Source organism: Nilaparvata lugens, chromosome 1 (assembly GCF_014356525.2).
Source record: "Nilaparvata lugens isolate BPH chromosome 1, ASM1435652v1, whole genome shotgun sequence".
NCBI lineage: Eukaryota > Metazoa > Arthropoda > Insecta > Hemiptera > Delphacidae > Nilaparvata > Nilaparvata lugens.
The window spans coordinates 38399242-38419655 of NC_052504.1; the positions used below are offsets into that span (position 1 = coordinate 38399242).

Below are 20414 nucleotides of genomic sequence, written 5' to 3' on the forward strand. Positions count from 1 at the left end.
CTAAGTCCTATATCTGTGAAAATTTCAGGAGCTCCGCCCCATCAATGCAAATTTTGATTTTAGATTCCCAATTATCAGGCTTCAGATACAATTTAAACAAAATATTTCAAGTGGAACAGATTAAGCATAAAAATCTCTACAATTAATGCTTAGTAATATTTTCACCCTAAAATTGAAAATAAGCTCGAAGTTCGAGAAAATAAGATTATTCAATTGCAAACTGTTGGCAAGTGTTGATTCTATTAAATCATTCACTATGAAGAGATAGCAGACTTCGTGTGTCTGCAGCGCTATTGTCCTGTCACCAGCTGGCTCAGATCTTTGAATAGTAGACTTGAGTACGGTATGCGCGAGAATTTTCATAACGGCAAGGAAAGTTGTGTGAGTGCGCCACACCAATTTTTAAGAATTATTCTTATAATAATGCCGTGGTACGAACGACGTCCAAACTTGGGTCGTAGAATTCGAAATGCTGCAAATTTAAAATATGTACGGGAAAATCAGCAGCAAGGAGATATACCATCCAATTCCCAGCAAGCTGCATTCAACTATATCTAAAAATACAAACTGCTGCACAACTAACTAAGCACATAGGAAGTCCATATTAAGATATAAATGTAAATACTGATTGTTGGATAATTTTCATAACAATATAGTGCATCAGATTAAGCTAAGGCTACACACACTGAGGAGGCGCGGCTTTGTGTTACAAAGCGTTGATTTCATGGAGATTGCCTTATCACACCGTTCCACGCCATGCCCGATTCAGTGAGTTTGAGTTCTTCCATTCAAACCAATAAGCAAGAAGCACCTGGATACAAAATGCCGCATCGCGCCTCCTCAGGTGTGCATCCAGCTGAAGTTTATTGTCATGAGATGCATTAACTATTTGGCGGTACGAAGTTCACCAGGCCAGCTAGTACTTGATAAATTATCACTTTTTGCAAGTAGATTCAAACCTGAAATGATATTCTACCAAATAGGCTTCTAGACCTCGGAGTCTAAATAGATTTTTTGGAACAATGTCCAAAAATTGAATTTTCCTATTTCATTTCGACCAATGGAATTCAAAATTAATGTCGAGAATTTAAAGCTGAATAATTACCGTTCTCATTCCAGAAATGTGTATAAGTGGAAGCACACGAGGGCTGTTCCTTCGTGAATTAAAATACGTAATATAAATCAAAATTTGTGTCAGGGTGCGCCAGGGTTGTATCAAATGATGAGAATCATGCTGAGGAATTGCAGCCACATTTTTATTGATTGACAAATAAATTTAGAATAATAATGTGGAATGACATTCCGTTGAGGTTCTTCCGTATAAAGAATTTTTGTGTTTGGATGAAGTTATCGAAATTCCGGCACTGGGAATTTATTCAACAAAGTACACACCGTAATATATAAATATATAAGAGTGCTACAGACTGACGCTCAAATGCACTCAAGAGACAAATCAGAATATTACAAAAAATTGATATTGAATGACAACTAAAATACAAAATAGCCTAAACGAATAAGACTATAAGCTATAACGTGATATTTTAATGGATTACTGCATATTGAAAAGAAAAAACTATAAAGGAAAAATTCTATGAAGAAATAATAAAAAAATTACAACTAATCTCAATGACAAACTTCACAAACTAAATTGAAGAGTATACCCTTAACCAGAGTGCACTAGTATTCATAGAATGTGAAATTTTCATTGTGCACAGTAAGAAACGTAGATAGATTTCATAGATAGGCTAATATGAGTGCACTATGGTTAAATAATTTCAATTATCATCACGGACGTGATGTATATTTCCTCTTCATAACCCATATAATATATAAATATTACAACTAATAAGAATTATTAAATGTACTTGCATCTCAAAGTATATTTGATCTACATGATCCTTGATTAGAACACTTACAGCAAGGTCTATATAGAGAGGACCTTGACTCACCACAGAAAGTATACTGTAACCATTATTATCTGCAAGCTTTTTGAAGGGTGGTGTACCGTACTCACCTTTTCGATCAAATCGTTGGAAGTTCTCAATAGAATAACAAACAGTATTATATTAGCAGACCGTGAAAGCTGATCTCCATAATTGAACGTGGATGGATATTTAAAATCAACACTCAACGCATAGAATGAATGAAATATATGAAATGTTGTCAAAGCTACTAAAATAAAAGATCTCTTATCACAGACAGGATTCACAACTGTTGTTATTTCTTTCAATTCTGAATATAATATTCGAATATTTTCTAGTTTTGATGGTGTACAATCTGATGGCTTTAGTATGAGAGAATACCATTCATAAGATAGAGTTTCGAATCTTTCTTTGATTTCTTTCAAGATGAAAATTGTAGTACAGTGTACTGTGTAGTGGGAAATGATGTATAATTCACGACAAATAATTTGTAGCAATTTTCTCCAAACAAAGTCTGCACTTATTAACACTTCATAACATGAGGGAGAAAATCCTAAACTTATTCTTAAAGCTATGAGAATGATTATCCATTTACTTCCAACATTTTTTGTATTGTGAGAATATTTGAACTGCTCGATCCTTGTGTCAAATTTGAGAAGCTGATTGATTGTGTAGATAAATCTGGATTCAGTTGAATAGCATATGTAGAAGAATAATGTGACTAGGAAAGTATTGAATGTGTCATTGAAACCATGTTTTATGAAAGGCTCTATGAATCTTATTGAAATAACCACCATGACAGCCCACAAGAATGTAATTAATTTAACTTTGTGGTTGATAGTACCGTCATTTCTTTTGTCTATTGGAAATGTACTCAAACCAAAACATTTACTGACCATAAGCAAGGGCCACAACCTATCTATCACTGTTGGATTATGCAGCATTTTAATAAACTTATGGAGTTTTAAAAACACTTCTCGTTGAAGCGCAATAATTTTTAAACCACCAATTGATAAGTATAAGAAGTGAATTTCTACTGATCCAAATATGACGTACCGTAACTGAACTTTTGAAATACCGTACGAGCAATTGATAATCATTTCATCAATTATTTGAACTATTAAATATCCACTATAGGTATCAAGCATTTAATACGGTACGGTAAAGAATGCACTCTAAATATTTTCATCAACAAAATGAGAAATTGTCAACTGATAAAATCGCTTTTCAATTTTCTCTTGAATCAATCTATTAGTGGTTCAGCCATATGAATTATGTAAGCTGAGAAGTAATTTCCTTAATATGATTTTATTACGGTATCTTTTCAAATCAATTTCGCACTTTCTGACATTTATACGTAAAAACTATTAGGATCACCTCTATGCAATCAGCTTTCCTATGTCAGTCACCCGTCAGAAACGCTTCGATAATAGCTCTTGAGTTTCATTTTCTAGACTCCAAGAAGAGTACGTCTCTCAGTAATTGTTATTTTAAAACAAACCTGAATTTGTTTCAATTTAAAGCAACAAATTCGATAAAAAGTTTAAAGAACTGAAACTGTAAGATTTCTGAAGATTTTTTTGATTCTTAAATGTTGTTTTTCATTACGAACTGCTTACTATTGAATCACTTTTTTGTTATTAAATACGAGTGGCAGCAGTTAAATTTCTTCAATAAATGAATTTATCCACTTACTGTGGCAAAAAGATTTTTCGGTTGGTCCGCCATCTTCAATTATGCTTTTTTGATTGTCAATATACGGTACTAAAAAATTATTTCTTGTTGTGAAAATCATTGTTAGGCTACAATTCAATCAAAAAAGGCTTTTATTAACTAACTAGAAACTTCTGGAAACGGATAGTGGAATAATTGTAAACACGTCGCATGATGAAAAGAAATTTATTTTCTTTAGTCTTAAAGAATCAACCCTTTACAAAAATAAAGAAATTAACCAAACTAATGATTCTGTACAAGACTAGCTTTTATAATAAAAATGTAGCAAAAATGACTAAGGTGAACCAAATCTATCAATAATATTATTCTGTTTTATAATACAGTTGTTAATTTAAACTCATTTATATATTATATCATTTATCACATTCATAACATCAGTTCTGATTTCAAGCAAGTCAATATAACAAATTAATACATTAAATTGATAGGTATATCAAACAAAGTTATAAGATTACAATGGTATCCATAAGGGAGGTACGAACATGATTCATGAAAAATAAATGAACGTTCCAATATGTTAAATAATGTCTTGTATGAGACAAAATCATATAATTTGGTAAGATTGCCAAACCTGAACAGTCTGATTCTAAATAATGACTTTTTGATGTTTGAAACAGCAAAGTCACATCGAACTCAATGATGCTTAATACCATCAAATAATGAACATAAAATGTAATGAAATCATATAAAATATATTTTGATATAATACAATCCGAAGCAGAGATGCATTCTGTTGAGTGACATTGGAATTAGTCTAGTCACTATGTACATTGGTGCTTGCAAAAAAATTATATTGGTCATCTGATTATATAACGTATTATTTAGATACATGAGTAAAGTCCAGAACCATTTTTCCCATGTGAAATCCCCTTCTGCTAAATACAGAGTGTCCCAACAACAAAGTAGTTTTTGCTCATTTCCACTTTCCAGCTATTTCCGCTACATTCAGCCATCGGACAGAAAAGTCACTCACATTTTTTTTTAAATAGAATTTCGAGTAAGATGAAATCATTTGAAGCTCTCTATCCTCATTGAGCACTGATTAACAATTATTCAAAAATCAGTAAAAGTTTATGAAAAAATCAATGTTGATGAATTTTAGTTTTTTATCAACAATATCTTCCGATTGTCACAATTTTAATGCATCTTTCAAAATCCCTCTGCATGCTATTCTGTGACAACCTGAGACCAGGTAGCTGTATATAGATATGAGATATCTCATATAGATTTCCAGGTACACCTGATAATAATGCTACTTGTGTTTCAAAAAACACTTAATTTTTAGCATCAACCATCATCAGATCATCACTTACATCATTGTCCTCAAATTGAGACTTCACGAATGATATCGATTTCTAAAGTCATGTTCTATTAGAATCACCCGTTAGATGCACTAAATAACATACATTTTCCTAGTGGAGAGGCGCGCATGACACCTCAGGATCAAAATTTGATAACCCTCATAACTTTTGACAATGATCGTGCTACACTCCTCGATCCAAATTTACACTCCATTATCGTGCTACACTCCAGGATCAAAATTTGATTACACTCATAACTTTTGACACAATGATCGTGCGACACTCCTCGTGCTACAGCTCGTCAAGGCGTTTCAAAATCACGAATAATTCTTCGAATTCGATAAGAAAATGGAGATCAATTCTTGATTGGAGAATGTAAAACTGGAAAATTTACCGAAAATCCCATGTTTTGGGGGCATTCTGTATTAAGCACAACAAATTTTGCATGAAAAATTTGCTCTGCACTTTTTCATGCATCCAAAAAAAATAATGAATAAGAACTACAATATATTTTTTCAGGCGTATCCCCTTTTTCTTGTCAATATTGAATGAACTATAGTAGATTCATTCTAAAAGTGGATCATTTTCAGCACATTGATATTTCTAAAAAATATTCATGAATAAAGTTTATCGATTGGATTTACGTTTCGGAATATAGAATTTCCAGATTAGTGGAAGTTGTCTGATATTATTATATAGAAATTGTGAAAAAATTTCGAGAATTTGTTCAAAAGGAGAATTTAAAAAGCCTACGAATAGCCCATTATTTTCAATCCGTCACAGTGGTATTGGAAATTTAATGTTTCAATGCTTTGGTATTTAGTCTAAGTTCCATGAATCATGCTCGTACTCTCCATTATTTATTGATGAATTATCACATAATTACTAACTCTACTTTTTACACGATCATAAGATGAGCTAACTAATGATGCTTTACTATGCGAATTGCGAAGAGAAAGTGAAAGATAACATCCAAGTTTACAGACTTTTCAAAAACAGAATTTGTTTTTTGATTTGCCTTTGTAACTTGGAAAAAATAACAACACATCAAGATTCAACATCAACAACATATTACATACTCTCATTCTCATACCAACGTTATACTTCCACATAATTTTACACAATATACAAACAACAATTTCAACATCAAATTTCGGAATAATAATTTCTTGTTATACAGTCTTTAAAAGAAGATATTAAACATCAACATACATACAACTACATGATAAATTTCTTCTTTAGAAGGTAAACGTCATGCATGCAATAATTGTCTTCATCAATTTCGCACAGAATCGAATTCCAAATGCATTTGGAAGTTGAAAATAATACTGTCTCATTAACCGGAGACAAAAAATTTCAACCATGAACTGCAAATAGAACATAGAATCAAAATTCCACCAGAAGGTAACGAAACATTTCAATTTTTATAAGTGAAGATTGCTGGGAAGAAATTATCCACTCATTCAAAAAGAAATAGTTTTCGAGTTAAGTGCTGATCTTCCAACCTGATTTAATGATCTATCTTTATAATTTGTAATGGTCTATTCATGCTTTCCAGTAGTGTTCAACAATATCTAGCACATCATAACAATATCAACGGTTAATCAACAACAGGTATCAAGAACAGTCTAATTACATTGGAAGAACTATTCCAATTGCACAAGACTACAAGGATAGTCCCAATACAGAATTTATTTGAGAATTATGGATTCATAAGTTCATGAAGAATGCTGGTTTTAATATGTGTATTATTAAGTGCTTCATTTTACTATATAGTTACACAAAATTTCACTATTTGACCATGAAAGACAAAATTCTATTCTTATTTTGGTGTGGAAAAAAAGTGATGGGGGAGCTATTTTTTTAAATAATTCGGTTTTCTAATTCCTGTTTGACGGTCAAGTCCTACTTGTTGAAAGTATTTGAGATCTAATCAGATTAAAAAACTAATACTCTGGAAGTTATATCTGAATGAGTGTTTCAACTGCTGAATCTATAGTCTCATCAAAGTTCACATTAGTTTGTTGTGTGTAGTGATAGACTGGGAAGAATTTTGTAGGATCACCAGGTTCACAGCTTACAAGGAATCAGCGTCTTAAGAGAATTATTTCTAGGGGAAGGAATGCATCCATTTTATCTGGTTAATTAGACCAATGTCAAAAGTTGTTAGTAAAATATAGTTATTGTACGACAGGTTGTTGAACGTTCGAATTGATCAATTGTCGATGATAAAAATTCAAGGTTGTTCACTTGAGAGACTCCATGGAAATTCCTGGAAATATTTCAACAAGTTCAAGATGATCAAGTATCTAATGTTGTTAAATATAAAAGTAATCATCTAGAGGTTACAAAAATACATACAATTGGTTCAGTTCACTGAATTGAACGTTTTTATCCAGAAATCGTCTCTCATTGTACAAAATCTATACAAATTGGACACTGATACAAAAATTCCATTTCCCACTCGATTATAAAACTGGTATTTGCTTCATCTCGATTGACGAATAGTCGATAATCTTCTATATTAATAGTTGAATTAACAGATTTTTACAAAAATACATACTTAAAAATTATTGTTCTATTTGTAGCATAGCTGAAGCATTGATATGGTAGTTTGAAATTTATTTCAATGGAATCAATGCTTAGCTCTGCTGCAGGTTAGACGTTCAGGTCTGCCATCATTTTGCGGAAGTCGGAGAGGGTGTTGTAGTCCGGATCGGAGTCGATGTCGGCGAAGTCCTTGTTCGAGTCCGACTTGACAAAACTCGGATTGTACCTGCTCAGCGACAGAGGACATGGTAGAAGTTCTGGCATCACAGAATGATGAGTAATCAGGGCAGTCAGCGTAGTAAATTCTTTCGTGAATCCCTGCAATTGATAGAAAATGTAAATGTTATGGAAAAACATCATTGATAATATACATCAAGTTCAAGATAAGAGAGAAATCTGAAGAAACGTCACTCAACAAATCGATAATAGTTGGAGTGTCACAAAATTATTAGTCACTGAATATATTCTTCAAGTCAACTTCAACTTATTCTCTCTATGACTTCATAGTTCATCGTTAATGTATTTCGATTAAAAAGTACCTGTTCAAACAAATTATTGATTTATCTCGAATTATTACATCTACGATCATTCTACCAGAATTTTCTTCCATTTCAATTTATCAAAATCGGAAGAAAAAGTAGGCTAAAGTAGTAGAATTCATTTGAGTATTAGAGACAACGATAATAACACAAATTGACAGGAATAATTTGGTGGATCAATTCATTGGAAAATGTATAAGTTGAGATTTTAAAATGATTCTCACTTTAAAAAATCATCACACGTTTTTAATCTTACACGTTTTCAAAGCATCATTAGCTTTCTTAAAAACATTTATTTGAATACCGTATTGATAGTTCCTGTTTTGAAGATTTAAATCCTTTAAAAGGCTTTGAAAAATCTGTTACATGGTTTATCATTCTAACAACTCAGTAAATGTTGATTATGATTGGAGTACCTGTATACAATTTATACAGAACACACCTTCTTATTCTATGTAGAGGATACTTCAAGTAGGAAAAATAATCTCAATTGCAGGATCGTACTCGAATTGTAGTATCCATTGCCTATAATTGACGATCACCGATATTTTGAATTACTGTTGGTAAATAAGTAGCATGTAGCCTTACCATTACTATTTGAATCGAATAACTCACCTTGATTTTATATCCTTTATTGGTCCTAATAATCAAATAATGTGCAATACCGAGGGGCTGGAACTCTCGAGGTACTCTCAGAGATAACGCGAAGCAGCCTGGCTTGCTGGTACTCTCTCTCACCATGAAAGCTCCAACTGGTTCCTGTCCTAATACCTCGAGGGTGATCTCCCTGGAAATGAAGTTTTCATCCATTATTGATATCAATCTTGAGTTAGAATATTCAAATCAAAATTAAATATGATTATTTATTGGAAGTTATGGTAGTTTAATGTAGTCCGCATATATTGTAACAAAATATTGAAATCCATTTATAAGTTAAATATTCTTAATTTCAGTAGCCTACAATGAAGCGCTATTGTGATTTACCCGTAAAAGGAATCAAACCATGTATGTTTCTTCAATATAGACTTTAAAAAGCGTTATAATCATTATGAGAAGTGCAGATGATAGATAATTGATGAAATTTAAAAAAAATGGTCTTGATAAGATAATTGAAACAATATTCCAATGATTTGAAAGTTCTTATTGATAGAAACATTGAACCTGTCCTTTATATCCCATCTAAATAGTTTAGTAAGTAGCCTACTAGAGCCGAGCCAAAAAATTGAACCATATCTTCTACCCTTGGGAGAATAAGAGATTCGAATTAACGATAAAATATTAATGAATACATCTAACGACAGAATATAACGACCGAATAAAATAAACTGTGGTTTCTAGACCACGAGACTGATTTCAGATAACAGGTCCACACTCTCGCTGACATTCTTGAAATGATACTTCCTCCTGTGCTCAACTGTGGCCCATACTGAAGTAGACTATACTCTGTACAAAATAACTTTTGACTTGGGATTAACAAGCGCAGCAGAGAAGGCATCGAGTGGTAAGGATACAACGGCGGCTATGTTTCCGTTCGGAACCGGCCAACTTCTAGTGGGTATTCAAGCGCTCATGTTAAACTTACGAAGTTTCCTCTCTGACTAGACTGATTCTAATCCACAAATTGGCAGCTGCACTTCAACCTATGACTATCCATCACTGTAATTGGCTGATCTCCCTCCATTTCTCTGCATCACATATTCCTCCAAGTTAAAAGCTATTTTGTACAGAGTATAGCTGTATGCTCTCACTAATATTTTTCAAGGATACTTTGAATGTTCTGTAACTTTTTTGTGAATTTCACGAGTTTGATTAGGCCTATGTGAAATTTGTAATGAAATAATATATGTAGTCGCGTTACCTGGGTATACCGGCCTGGAACCATGGCGCCGCTCTCAGCTCTCCTTCCTCGGGTCTGTTGGTCAAACTGTCAGTCCTCTCAGGAGGGGGAGGTGGAGGGGTTGGCGTGGCTCCGGACACCGAACTGCCCGAGCTGATCTGCGATATTCGTTTGCCTTTGAATTCCTGCTCTGTTGACGCTGGTGAACTTTGCAGGAGCCTGTCAACAACAAACATTTCTAGTTTTTATACTGTCATTTCTACTCTGTGAAAAATAAGTGACAATATGTGAAAGAAAATATTGTCATTTTGACATAACTAATATGTGATAATGGGCAGAGTTTTTCTCATGTACTTCATAATATTTACAATTATGAGTGGCAAAGCAGAAGATCCATTGCAAATCTGGATATTTTTATAAAGAACAACTTAACTAGCAGAGTTAATGCAAAAAGCAATAGTAACAATAGTAGAGATAGTGATACGAACATAAATTTATCTTGTGTGACAGATGTTTATAATGTTGCTTATAATATTAGGCTTGACAGTATTGCCAGTTCAGTGAGTTGTGTCGTTCGTGTGACATCATAAAAGAAGGATGTTGTCGTTCTATAAACAATATGTACAGTATATTATTGTAAAAGAGCAGTACAAGTTTGTGATGCCTTGCTGTCACCAAGCTGCTCTTTGTAACTCACGTATAAGCCCTCACGAGCAGCTCAAGTTTGTATTTACTTGCTATCATAGCAATCTGGCTGATGCACTCTGTATGTATAAGCCCTAACGAGTAGCTCAAGTTTGTGTTGCGTTGCTATCACCAAGCTGTTCATTCTATGTATTTGCCTTCAAGATCTCTCAAGTTTGAGTTGCAATGTTATCACCAAGCTGCTCTGTTGTATAAGCCTTCGAAAAAAACACAATTTGGGCTTAATCAAGGTACTAAATGATAATATCGAGTTACCTGGCTCGCTCAGGTCTGGTGTCAGAGTTTTCAGTTCACAACTGATCAATCTCAGGGCCTCTGACATGACCTAAGGACAGCTTTTTAGGCAGCCAGGACCGATGGTTTAACGTATCCATCCCAATCAAGGTACTGACATTAGCAGTCACCTAGTATTTTCGATTGCAATGTGCTTTATGAGTGTGATTATGTACTTGATGAGTGGGCTTAATCAAGGTACTGACATTATAACTTACCTATTATTGTCGATTTCAATGTGCTTGATGAGTGGTTGGGTGGGAGGGGGTGGTGGCGCAGGGGGCATGGGGTCCTGCACGAGGGGACAGGCGTCGTCTGCGGTGGGGGTGCCAGCGAGGCCCATGGCGAGGCGCTTGATGAGGGGTGGCTTCTCGATGAGCCGCTTGTACGAGTTGAGTTCGGTGGGCGAGTTGCTCTCCTCGCTGCTGGGCGTCGAGTGCGTTGAGTCTGTCCTCGGGTGAGGACGCAGACCGGGGATGGAGGATGGTGGTGGAGGCTGCTTGTGGTGGAGCACCGACGTCGGCGCCACCTCAACGTTCATCTCTGTGTCGGCCGTCGACACTTTGCCCGGTATCTGTTTTGGCTGCAACAACAATAATTGCTTAGTTCATTAAATGCATATTATTTTGTAAAAAAATATTTCATTAGAGTGAGATTCACTGAACATTTTTAATATCTTTGCTACATTTTCCAGTTTTTTTTTTTGGCCAATAGCTTTTTTCCAACCCCGGAGATGCAAGTCTGAAATTATTCAAGGTTAAATAATAGCAGTTAAATCAAAATCAAGACTGCACGGTTACAGCACAACATATTACAATCTATATATTTTTCATCTTATTGTAGCTATTTTCTTTATTCAAACTTGAAGTTTTTTTCTATTATTATTTCTTATGTTCATTTATTTATTTATTCATGTGCTACGTCATTATGATCTATTTCCTTCTCAAAGCCTCACACGGATCATCACACGGGGGCACATTAAATCTGTTTAATATCACTTGTATTATTGAATATATTGTAAAGTGTGTTTTTTGTCCAAGTAATTTGAATTCTCACAAATTACATTAATACATTCGAACAATACTGACAGTTATGAGTGAATTCCACAATAAAAGAATACAAAAATATATTAATTGGTTAGTTTTATTAGTTTATTTATCTATTAACAAAATATCAATCAATATTAGTAACAAAAATCAACTATTAAAGTTCAATAATATTATTGAGTAGCAATCACTGCACGGAAGGGGGAAAGCTGGTAGCCTAGGCCGGTTGCAGACGATTGCAGTGGTTTATGGTTCGTCGGCAACCAGCCTAAAACTATACAAACCAGTATTAGAATGAACATCTGTTTTAGAATCAAATTTACTGTTAATAAACTTGCTGGAATATTGAATTTTATAGTCCAGTCAAGGAAAGATTATAGAAGGAAAAGTTGGGAAGACAATTTTTGACCCCGCAGTTCTGTTTAGGGTAGTTAGGAGGTAAACATATCAAAAGTCCCCACCCCTACCCCCTGTGCTAAGGTGGTGGGGGTGGTATGGGTATACCCTCTTTTGAGCATTCATTGTCTGGACTATTTAGTGTTTGATCACAAATTTCGAATGTTCAGCAATTGAACAAAAAGTTGAAGTTTGGAAGAAAGATGGCATATGATGAATCCATTATTTTCATTTGATCATTCAACTTAGATTTCAGTGATCATGAAGTTCTGCATGCTATAGAGAGTTAAATTGCAGAAGGAGATTGCAGAAGGAACTATTGAAGAAGGAAAAATAAATGAGAAATTATAAAGAAGGGATGAGAAACAATGGTTAAAGGATATTATATACTAGCAGGTAACCCGTGCTCCGAAAGGGTCCAATTAAAAACTTGACAAACTGAACACATGACCTACTGAAATCTTGAATAATTTAAAATAGGCCTATACCACCCTTGGTAAATTGAGAATCTATATGCAAAATTTCAAGGTAATCAGTCCAGACGTGATGATGATATAATACAATTCTTCCTTGTATTATACCGGGTGTCTATAAATGAATATCGGGGTTTTAACGCTTTATAAGATTTATTACATTATACTTACAGTTATAAATGATATGTCAAATGAAAGAGCAACTCAAACAGTTTTTGTTCGTTGGCACCAGTGCGCATGTGCGTGAAATGTTTCCGCGGCGATCCGCTAGAATGCGGTATAGCAAAGATGGTTGAACGTAACTGTACCCGACCGCTGGATTGGCCGCAAGGGGCCCAATGACAGAGCTTGCTATGCGTGGCCTCCACGGTCACCCAACCTAACGCCATGCGATTTTTACCTTTGGGGTTTCATCAAGGATCGTGTGTATGTGTCTCCGTTACCAGCTGACCTCCTTGAATTACGAAAGAGGATTGAAGCAGCTGTTGCAACAATTACAGAAGACACACTACTCAACGTTTGGGAAGAACTCGGCTATAGACTTGATGTGTGCCGTGTGTCAAATGGTGCTCACATAGAACACTTGTAAGCTTGTATATAAAACTGTTTGAGTTGCTCTTTCATTTGACATATCATTAATAACTGTAAGTATAATGTAATAAATCTTATAAAGCGTTAAAACCCCGATATTCATTTATAGACACCCAGTATTATAGATAGATGAACACAATGATAATAAGCTGATGGAAGAAGTTGAAGATAGAAGATAAGAAGTTTTCAAGATGGGCATTGGCCCTTAGTTTTGATGCCTAATAATGAAAAAGCACAAACTTTCGCTGAAACTGATATAAATACACTTCAAATGACCTTTCTCAAGCCTTCCTTTTATTATAAGAGAATTTCCAGCTATTGCAGATGTATCGCTCTCGCAAATGGCTATTGCTATTGCATGTGGCATGTTACTGGAGAATAAAATTTGGAAAACTCTAGAAAAACTTCAAACACGTAACTTTGGTGTTGGAACATGCTGTGCAATATGAAAAATGCCCAAATTGAAGCAAGTGGGTTGTTGAGCGAGGCCTGTGATGAATTTCACTTGACTCCTATTTTTGATATGCTAGCCGAAAAGCGTGGAAAGTCATTGTGAGACTTTCATCTTTTTTAATAAAATCTTGAGCCTCTTCAGTTATTGGGTGAGTGAAGTCGTGTCCTTTGTGCCCTCTTTTCAGCAGCATGTTATGAGACTTGCCGTATGCGCGAGTTATCACTCACTCGGTCAATGCTGTAGCAGTCAGCCAGAAGTATTCATTCATTCCTTTTCGCAACGTCAAGATCCTTTATGAAAATCCATTCATCTTGAATTCCATTTCGAGTATACTGTCGTGCATTCAATATACTCATTGATATGGGGTTATGAATATTTTGGACGCATACTACTCGAGCATCTTTCATGACGTAGGCTAGCGTGAACTTGATGGAAATGGGAAACGTAAACTGGATTGGAAAAGCTATCCGAAATTGGATTTACCAGTGAAAGCCTTGATATTTCAATATTCAGTACGAACCCAATGGTATCATTCTCTGTTCAAAGTCTTTCAAGTCACTATTCAAATTCATACAAAATTATGACAAGATGACCTTATCTGAGGTTGACGAGTGTTTTCATTTTTATTTTTATTGGATTCCCTTATAATTTTATACAATGTTTAAATAGTAGTTACTGCACTGTAAATTCAAATTAAAATACAGTGGGATAGAATTATTGTGAGTAGCTTTCTGAGTGCTCAAGATAAAATAATTATAGAAACTTGATTCGATTAAAAACTGATTCTACTCGAAGTTTAATTGAGTTCGTTTTCAACTATGATGATCATTGACGATTTTTCTATTGCTCATTCCTGTGAAACTAGTGACTTACAACAGACAAGTTTCTTCGAATATGTAAACCGATATAAGATTTGCTGCTACTTTACAATTCAACGGATACTACTGATATTAGTTCGCCTGTTCGTAGGATCTTTTGCATTTTACACTGTAACTGGGGAAGTGGGAGAGAATTCAGTGTGGAATATTCATTGCGTGGTCCAGAGTACAACCAATTATTATCGTTATTCATGCTCAAGTCCACTCTACTATATATCTACTCTCAACAGCGTAAATAATCGAAAAATAATGGGAACTATAGTCCATTCAAAATAAGTTCCGACTTTGAGGAATACAAGGAGCAATGAAATGGAGGGAGATCAGTCAATTACAGTGATGCATAGAGTCATAGGGAAAAGCACAGTTGCCAATTCATCGATTGGGACGATTACAGTCAGTCGTCTCAGTGAGGAAACTACGTATAGCGTATCATGAGCAGTTGAATACTCACTTAGAGACTACAGACCGCTGGCCGCTTTAACACGGCAACATCGCCACCGCTGTATCCCTACTTTTCTCTGCTCCACATAACCCTCCAAGTCGGAAATAATTTTGTATGGACTATAGTAGTCAAAACGAAATTAGACAATTATTAGGCATTAACCAGTGCTGCTGGAAATGGAGTTATGACCGGTACATTATTGGGCGAGCAATCGATGGTTGAGAGGAGATTCAGCCAGCGCGACCCTCGCAGGGGTTTGAGGGGTAATTATAAATCCAGGTGTCGGCCACCTGCGGTCAAGCAGTACCTTCAAACTGTCAACATTGTTTTAATGGGAAGCATCAATGCTATTTACAAGGGATACTGACAGTTCACAGTGAATCTAACCATAGGCCTTAGAGGCCGGCTAGAATAATTATTCACCACCCTCACCGGGTTGGAGCAGCCAATGTCTCCCCCGACCCAACCACAACCGTACCAGATGAAATTGGCCCGTAAGGCATCTCTCCGCTCATTGGTGAGTTATGATAAATTGGCCTGGCCGGCTGCTGTAAATTCACATAACCTCAAAAGTATGGTCGGCTAGTAGTAATCTGATCGCATGGAGTGATTCGTATATTGAAAAGCTATTGATTAAATCAACTGAACTGCCGGATGCAGCCATTAAAACAAGAGAGAGATATTTGGGGTTTTGAGGGAGGAATAGTTTAGATGTGCAGATGCCGGGTTGACGTCGAGTATGCTGGAGTGAGAGACGATTGGAAGTTCAAGTGATATTCTAGAGTATCAAATACAAATACAAATGGAGATAAATGGATAATTGCATTGATTACATGCTAATAAATATGAAAATAATATTATTTGATATTCTAGTAGTTGTAATTGTAATCCAGCATCTATGAACGAAATTCGAATCTTGGAAGAAACAGATGGTTTAGCAGGAATACTGCTGTTTTTCGCGTGATGTGAATAATTGGACAAGTATTATTAAAATCAAAATTATGATTGTAATAATTTGATGATAAATGAAGCAAAGAAGAATAATGTGCTGATAATCATGGATGAATTATTTCGTGATTTTCCAATAACATTCGCCGATTACAATTTTTTCAACTTCACTGTTGATTCCAGTTCAAAATGCAACTGGGAGTTTAATTCATATTGTTAAGTAGACTAGCGTTGCGCAAGGAAACTTTTGAATTGTTTCAAGTTGAATATCCAAGGTTATAAGAACATTCATCCACTTCTCATCATCAAGCTTGTTACAGTTGACTGAGAACATATGTGAAAACGTACTTCCTGGGGGTTCATCTCTTAAGATGGAGTCCCACGTTGTGAAGCCATTATGTGAAATGGTAAACCTTTGCCCCACTTGTTGGGTGATATTATGTAAAATGGTAAATTTAGTATATATAAGAGCAGTTGCTAAAGTCCCTAATTTGCGAATAAATTCGCAAATAGTTAAGGCCGTCCGGCTCGCAAATTTGCTGGGTTCAAACCGCAGCTCTAGCTCAGTGGTAGATACATGAACTTTCCAAATATATTTAATCACCACAAGGTTCAATGACTGGTGATTAATAATAATTCTTACCGCTGCTTCTATGAAGTTTTTGAAGAATACCAATAAGGAACTCAAAAAGACAGTTGATGACTGATTACCAGTAACCATGTATCCAACCGAGAATAATGAAGACCAACTATAGTTTTTTCTAGTTGATTTTTAAAACGCTCACCAAGAATACAGGTATCCACCAATTTATCCTGCCGAAATTCCTTAGAACTTACAACGCCAGTTCTGGAAGTTCTCTGGATCCTTATATGATATAACAGGAACCTTATTAATATAATTATTAATATGTTCTTTCTGGCAAACTAGTATGACTATCATCAAAGGATGATAAGTACTGAATGCTCTTAATAAGATCAATATTAATTGATTCACTAATTTTATATGCTGCAGAATATTTTTTCTTGGTACTGAGACAGCCCAAACTGTATATCACGAGATGAATTAGGATAAAATAAACTTCTATGATTTTGTATGCTGACATAAAACACAAAATATATTCCCATGAACAATATATATATATATATATATATATATATATATATATATATATATATATATATATATATATATATATAATATTTATAATATTCTTATATCTATAAATTTTCAATATATATAAATTCTTTTCTAATATTTGAATAATTATCACAAGGTTTATTGGCATTCACAATATTGTGAGCTTTAAAGATTATAAATATATTATATTTAATACTGATACTTTTTCCTGTTTTACTGTTTTTCCTGTATGCGGACGTGACCTTTCTCTTAAGGTCATTTGCATACAGTAATGACTTATTTCTGCATGTTGTATATGTATTATAATCTTTGTAACTTGTGAATCTCTATCTTGAATTGCTGTCCACTGTTATTTTATTGTATCTCTAGTAGAGTAGTCTTTTTGATGTATTTTTCGTTCGCAGTGTAGCTCTAGTAGAGTAAGCAATTAACTGTATTGTTTTTTGTTTTTGTTTTTTTGCTTCTTTGTTTTGTTTTTTTTTCTCATTGTATTTCTATAGTGGAGCAGAATGATAATACTGCATGCTTAGTTTTCTATTACTTTTAATTTTCACATGTTCTGTATTTTTTTTTTCACGCAGAAATAAAGTCAAAATTTATTATTATTATTACTTGGACTTCCAGTCAATTCAGAATTCTACAATTTAAAACCTGTTCGGTCTGTAGATTTAATATGACATGCTTTGATCAATTAGCAAATAATAATTAATAAAATTGATATTTAAAAAATAAAATCTCAGGGTTTTTAATGAGTCCGTGCCGTGCATGGAAGTAAGCTTCCTACATATATCAAATAGAATTCATAAAACGTTCTCATAAACTATATGATAGCACTCCACACGTTGCAAAATTTCCTTGATTCAAATCTATTTATATAGCGCTTTGATTAATTCCCCAACTCTTAACAAAAGGCCTTTATAAAACGAGCTTGTTTGATCTAACACTCACATTAATGATGTTCTTGACGGTCTCGTAGAATGAATTAATTATTTCCAATAATTAATTATGCAGGTCCTTTTCGTTTCGGCTGGGCTCGCGTGTGGTCCAGATTTCTTATAGATTTCTTTCCGAATTAAAGATATATTTATGGGAATTGATTACAATTACGAACTCTTCAACAACACTGAGTTCACAGATAAATAAACATTAATTACAAATAGTTCACATTTAAAAAAGGGATTGGCTTGATAATTTTAAAAATTTAACAAGAAGGAAGAACCCTAATTTCCATGTGCATCCTTTCAGAACGAGATCACAAGCCAGAAGTGGTTTTCAGAAAAATTTTATCTCTTCCTTGAACGATTTGTAAGCTTCTTTCTGATTGGCTTCTAATTTAACAAACTCAATACAATTGGTTGCTTCAGATTCAGGGTTTCTTCAACTTTATAACAGAAAAAATAAATAAAAGTATTTATATAAATATATGGAGTGATTGTCTTAAACTATTCTGATAAATAAATCGCGATATACGATGCTAACATGTAACATATATTTAGTTTTTTATACGAGTTTTGTATACCCTTGATTTTTGTACTTTTTTAGATTGTAATAAATATTTATGCAGCAATAATAGTTGTCCCTATTTATTTACATAAATCTTCCTCAGTAGACTATAATATATAATACACCTTTTGTGAGTAAACTTTATAATTCAAGTTGTACTGGTTGATCGAAAAATCAGCTGATTTGTTAGGTATTGATTCAAATAACTATCTATTTACTCTAGATCGATTGATTCATTTAAAAGTGTAAACAAATAATTCTAACCTCAAATGTACATGCAAACTTTTATTTTTTATGATCTGCCAATAATAAATAAGCCGCTTTATAATTTGTAATTCTGCCAATGGATCCTCATAGTTGTTGAATCACAATTATGCATGTTTTTTCTTATCATTCTAGATAATACGATTACTCTTTTATCACTAACAACATTCGATTTTACTTGAGTGGTTCTTTGACTAGGTTATTTTTCTTTTCCATTTTATAATTCTATTAAAGTTCAGTAGTTCATTTCAAAAATATTTTGTGGTGCTAAAATACCACGTGACACATATCATTATTGAAATGTGTTACTTGTGTTGTATTGAAATATCCCCTACCGCCATTCCATTGAAAAGTGATTCAGAACATTGACTGAATTTTTGATAAAGCATTCAAATATCATGATTGTGAACTCGTGTATTGTGTAATAGAAACAATGAGCATACCCAGGGCTGTGTTGCTGCAAGTTGACCAATCAATTGGTGGAATGAATAGTTCGTCATATTTTGGAATGTGAATTGAAACATGATTCGCTACAACTGAGTTTGTCATTTGGGTTGTCAAACTGACAGATCCATTGTTAACAGGAGAGATGCAGCTACATTGGGAAATTTCAATTTCATACACAATAATGACTAACAGGCTTTGATTCTTGTTCACTAAGCTGAAAACGTTGTTTTCATTAGCGATGTATTGAAACTTTGTTCCATCATTAGAAATAATACTTTATAATAATATAACAGCCAACTCCGTGCGGAGCGGTTTGTTGGGTTGAATCAGGGTGTGTTGGTAAGCCCCGAAAAACATACAGCCAACGAACGGTCATTAAAGAGGAGCCTCATCTAAATCTCCATTAATTAATGCGCATCTGAAACAACTAGAGTTGGTAACGAATTCCAACTCAGAAAACAGCGGATGTGTATGTAGCGGGGGAAATAAGAGCGGAGAGAAAGTATTGTTACAGTGATAATTTGTGAGGGGATTAGATAGGCAGGCATATGGTGTAAATTCGCGATTGTGTGTGTCGGAGCTCTCTAACTAGTATATTCTGCATGAATACATGGGATGAATACATATTAAATGGAAAATTCACCTTCCTCTTGTATGGGACCGGTGGAAACTTTGTTGGTTACCATTACTGAGATCCCTTCTACTCCGTCACGAGAATAATCAGTAAAATAACAAATAAACGTTTCTACGATAATAATAATTCAACTATCCCTCCTTTATGTGCAATATATTCCCAGTTACGATTGAAGATTCAAGGAATGCAATTAATGAAATTCACTGTACGTTCCAAGCGTACTGGTTCATTTGACTTCAAATGATGAGCTCTATATTAATTAACATCAGTCTTCGTGTTCATATCACGTGATGCGAGGAACGGTCTGATGAGAAAGAGGTGATTGGGTATGCGGGAAAG

General features: G+C 34.3%; 1 protein-coding gene across 4 annotated transcripts in view; it reads right to left on the reverse strand.

Moving 5' to 3' along the window:
• Nucleotides 1-4511: 4511 nt before the first annotated feature.
• LOC111058609 (tensin-2) overlaps nucleotides 4512-20414 on the reverse strand; it is a 433706-nt gene continuing 417803 nt past the window's right edge. For all 4 annotated transcript variants that reach the window (XM_039433079.1, XM_039433069.1, XM_039433097.1 and 1 more), the window contains 4 exons: nucleotides 11080-11444; nucleotides 9905-10102; nucleotides 8662-8833; nucleotides 4512-7825 (listed from right to left, as the gene is read on the reverse strand). In XM_039433079.1, coding sequence (XP_039289013.1) covers nucleotides 7616-7825; nucleotides 8662-8833; nucleotides 9905-10102; nucleotides 11080-11444 — 945 coding nt within the window. In that variant the 3' untranslated portion in view covers nucleotides 4512-7615. The remainder of the gene's footprint in view (nucleotides 7826-8661; nucleotides 8834-9904; nucleotides 10103-11079; nucleotides 11445-20414) is intronic.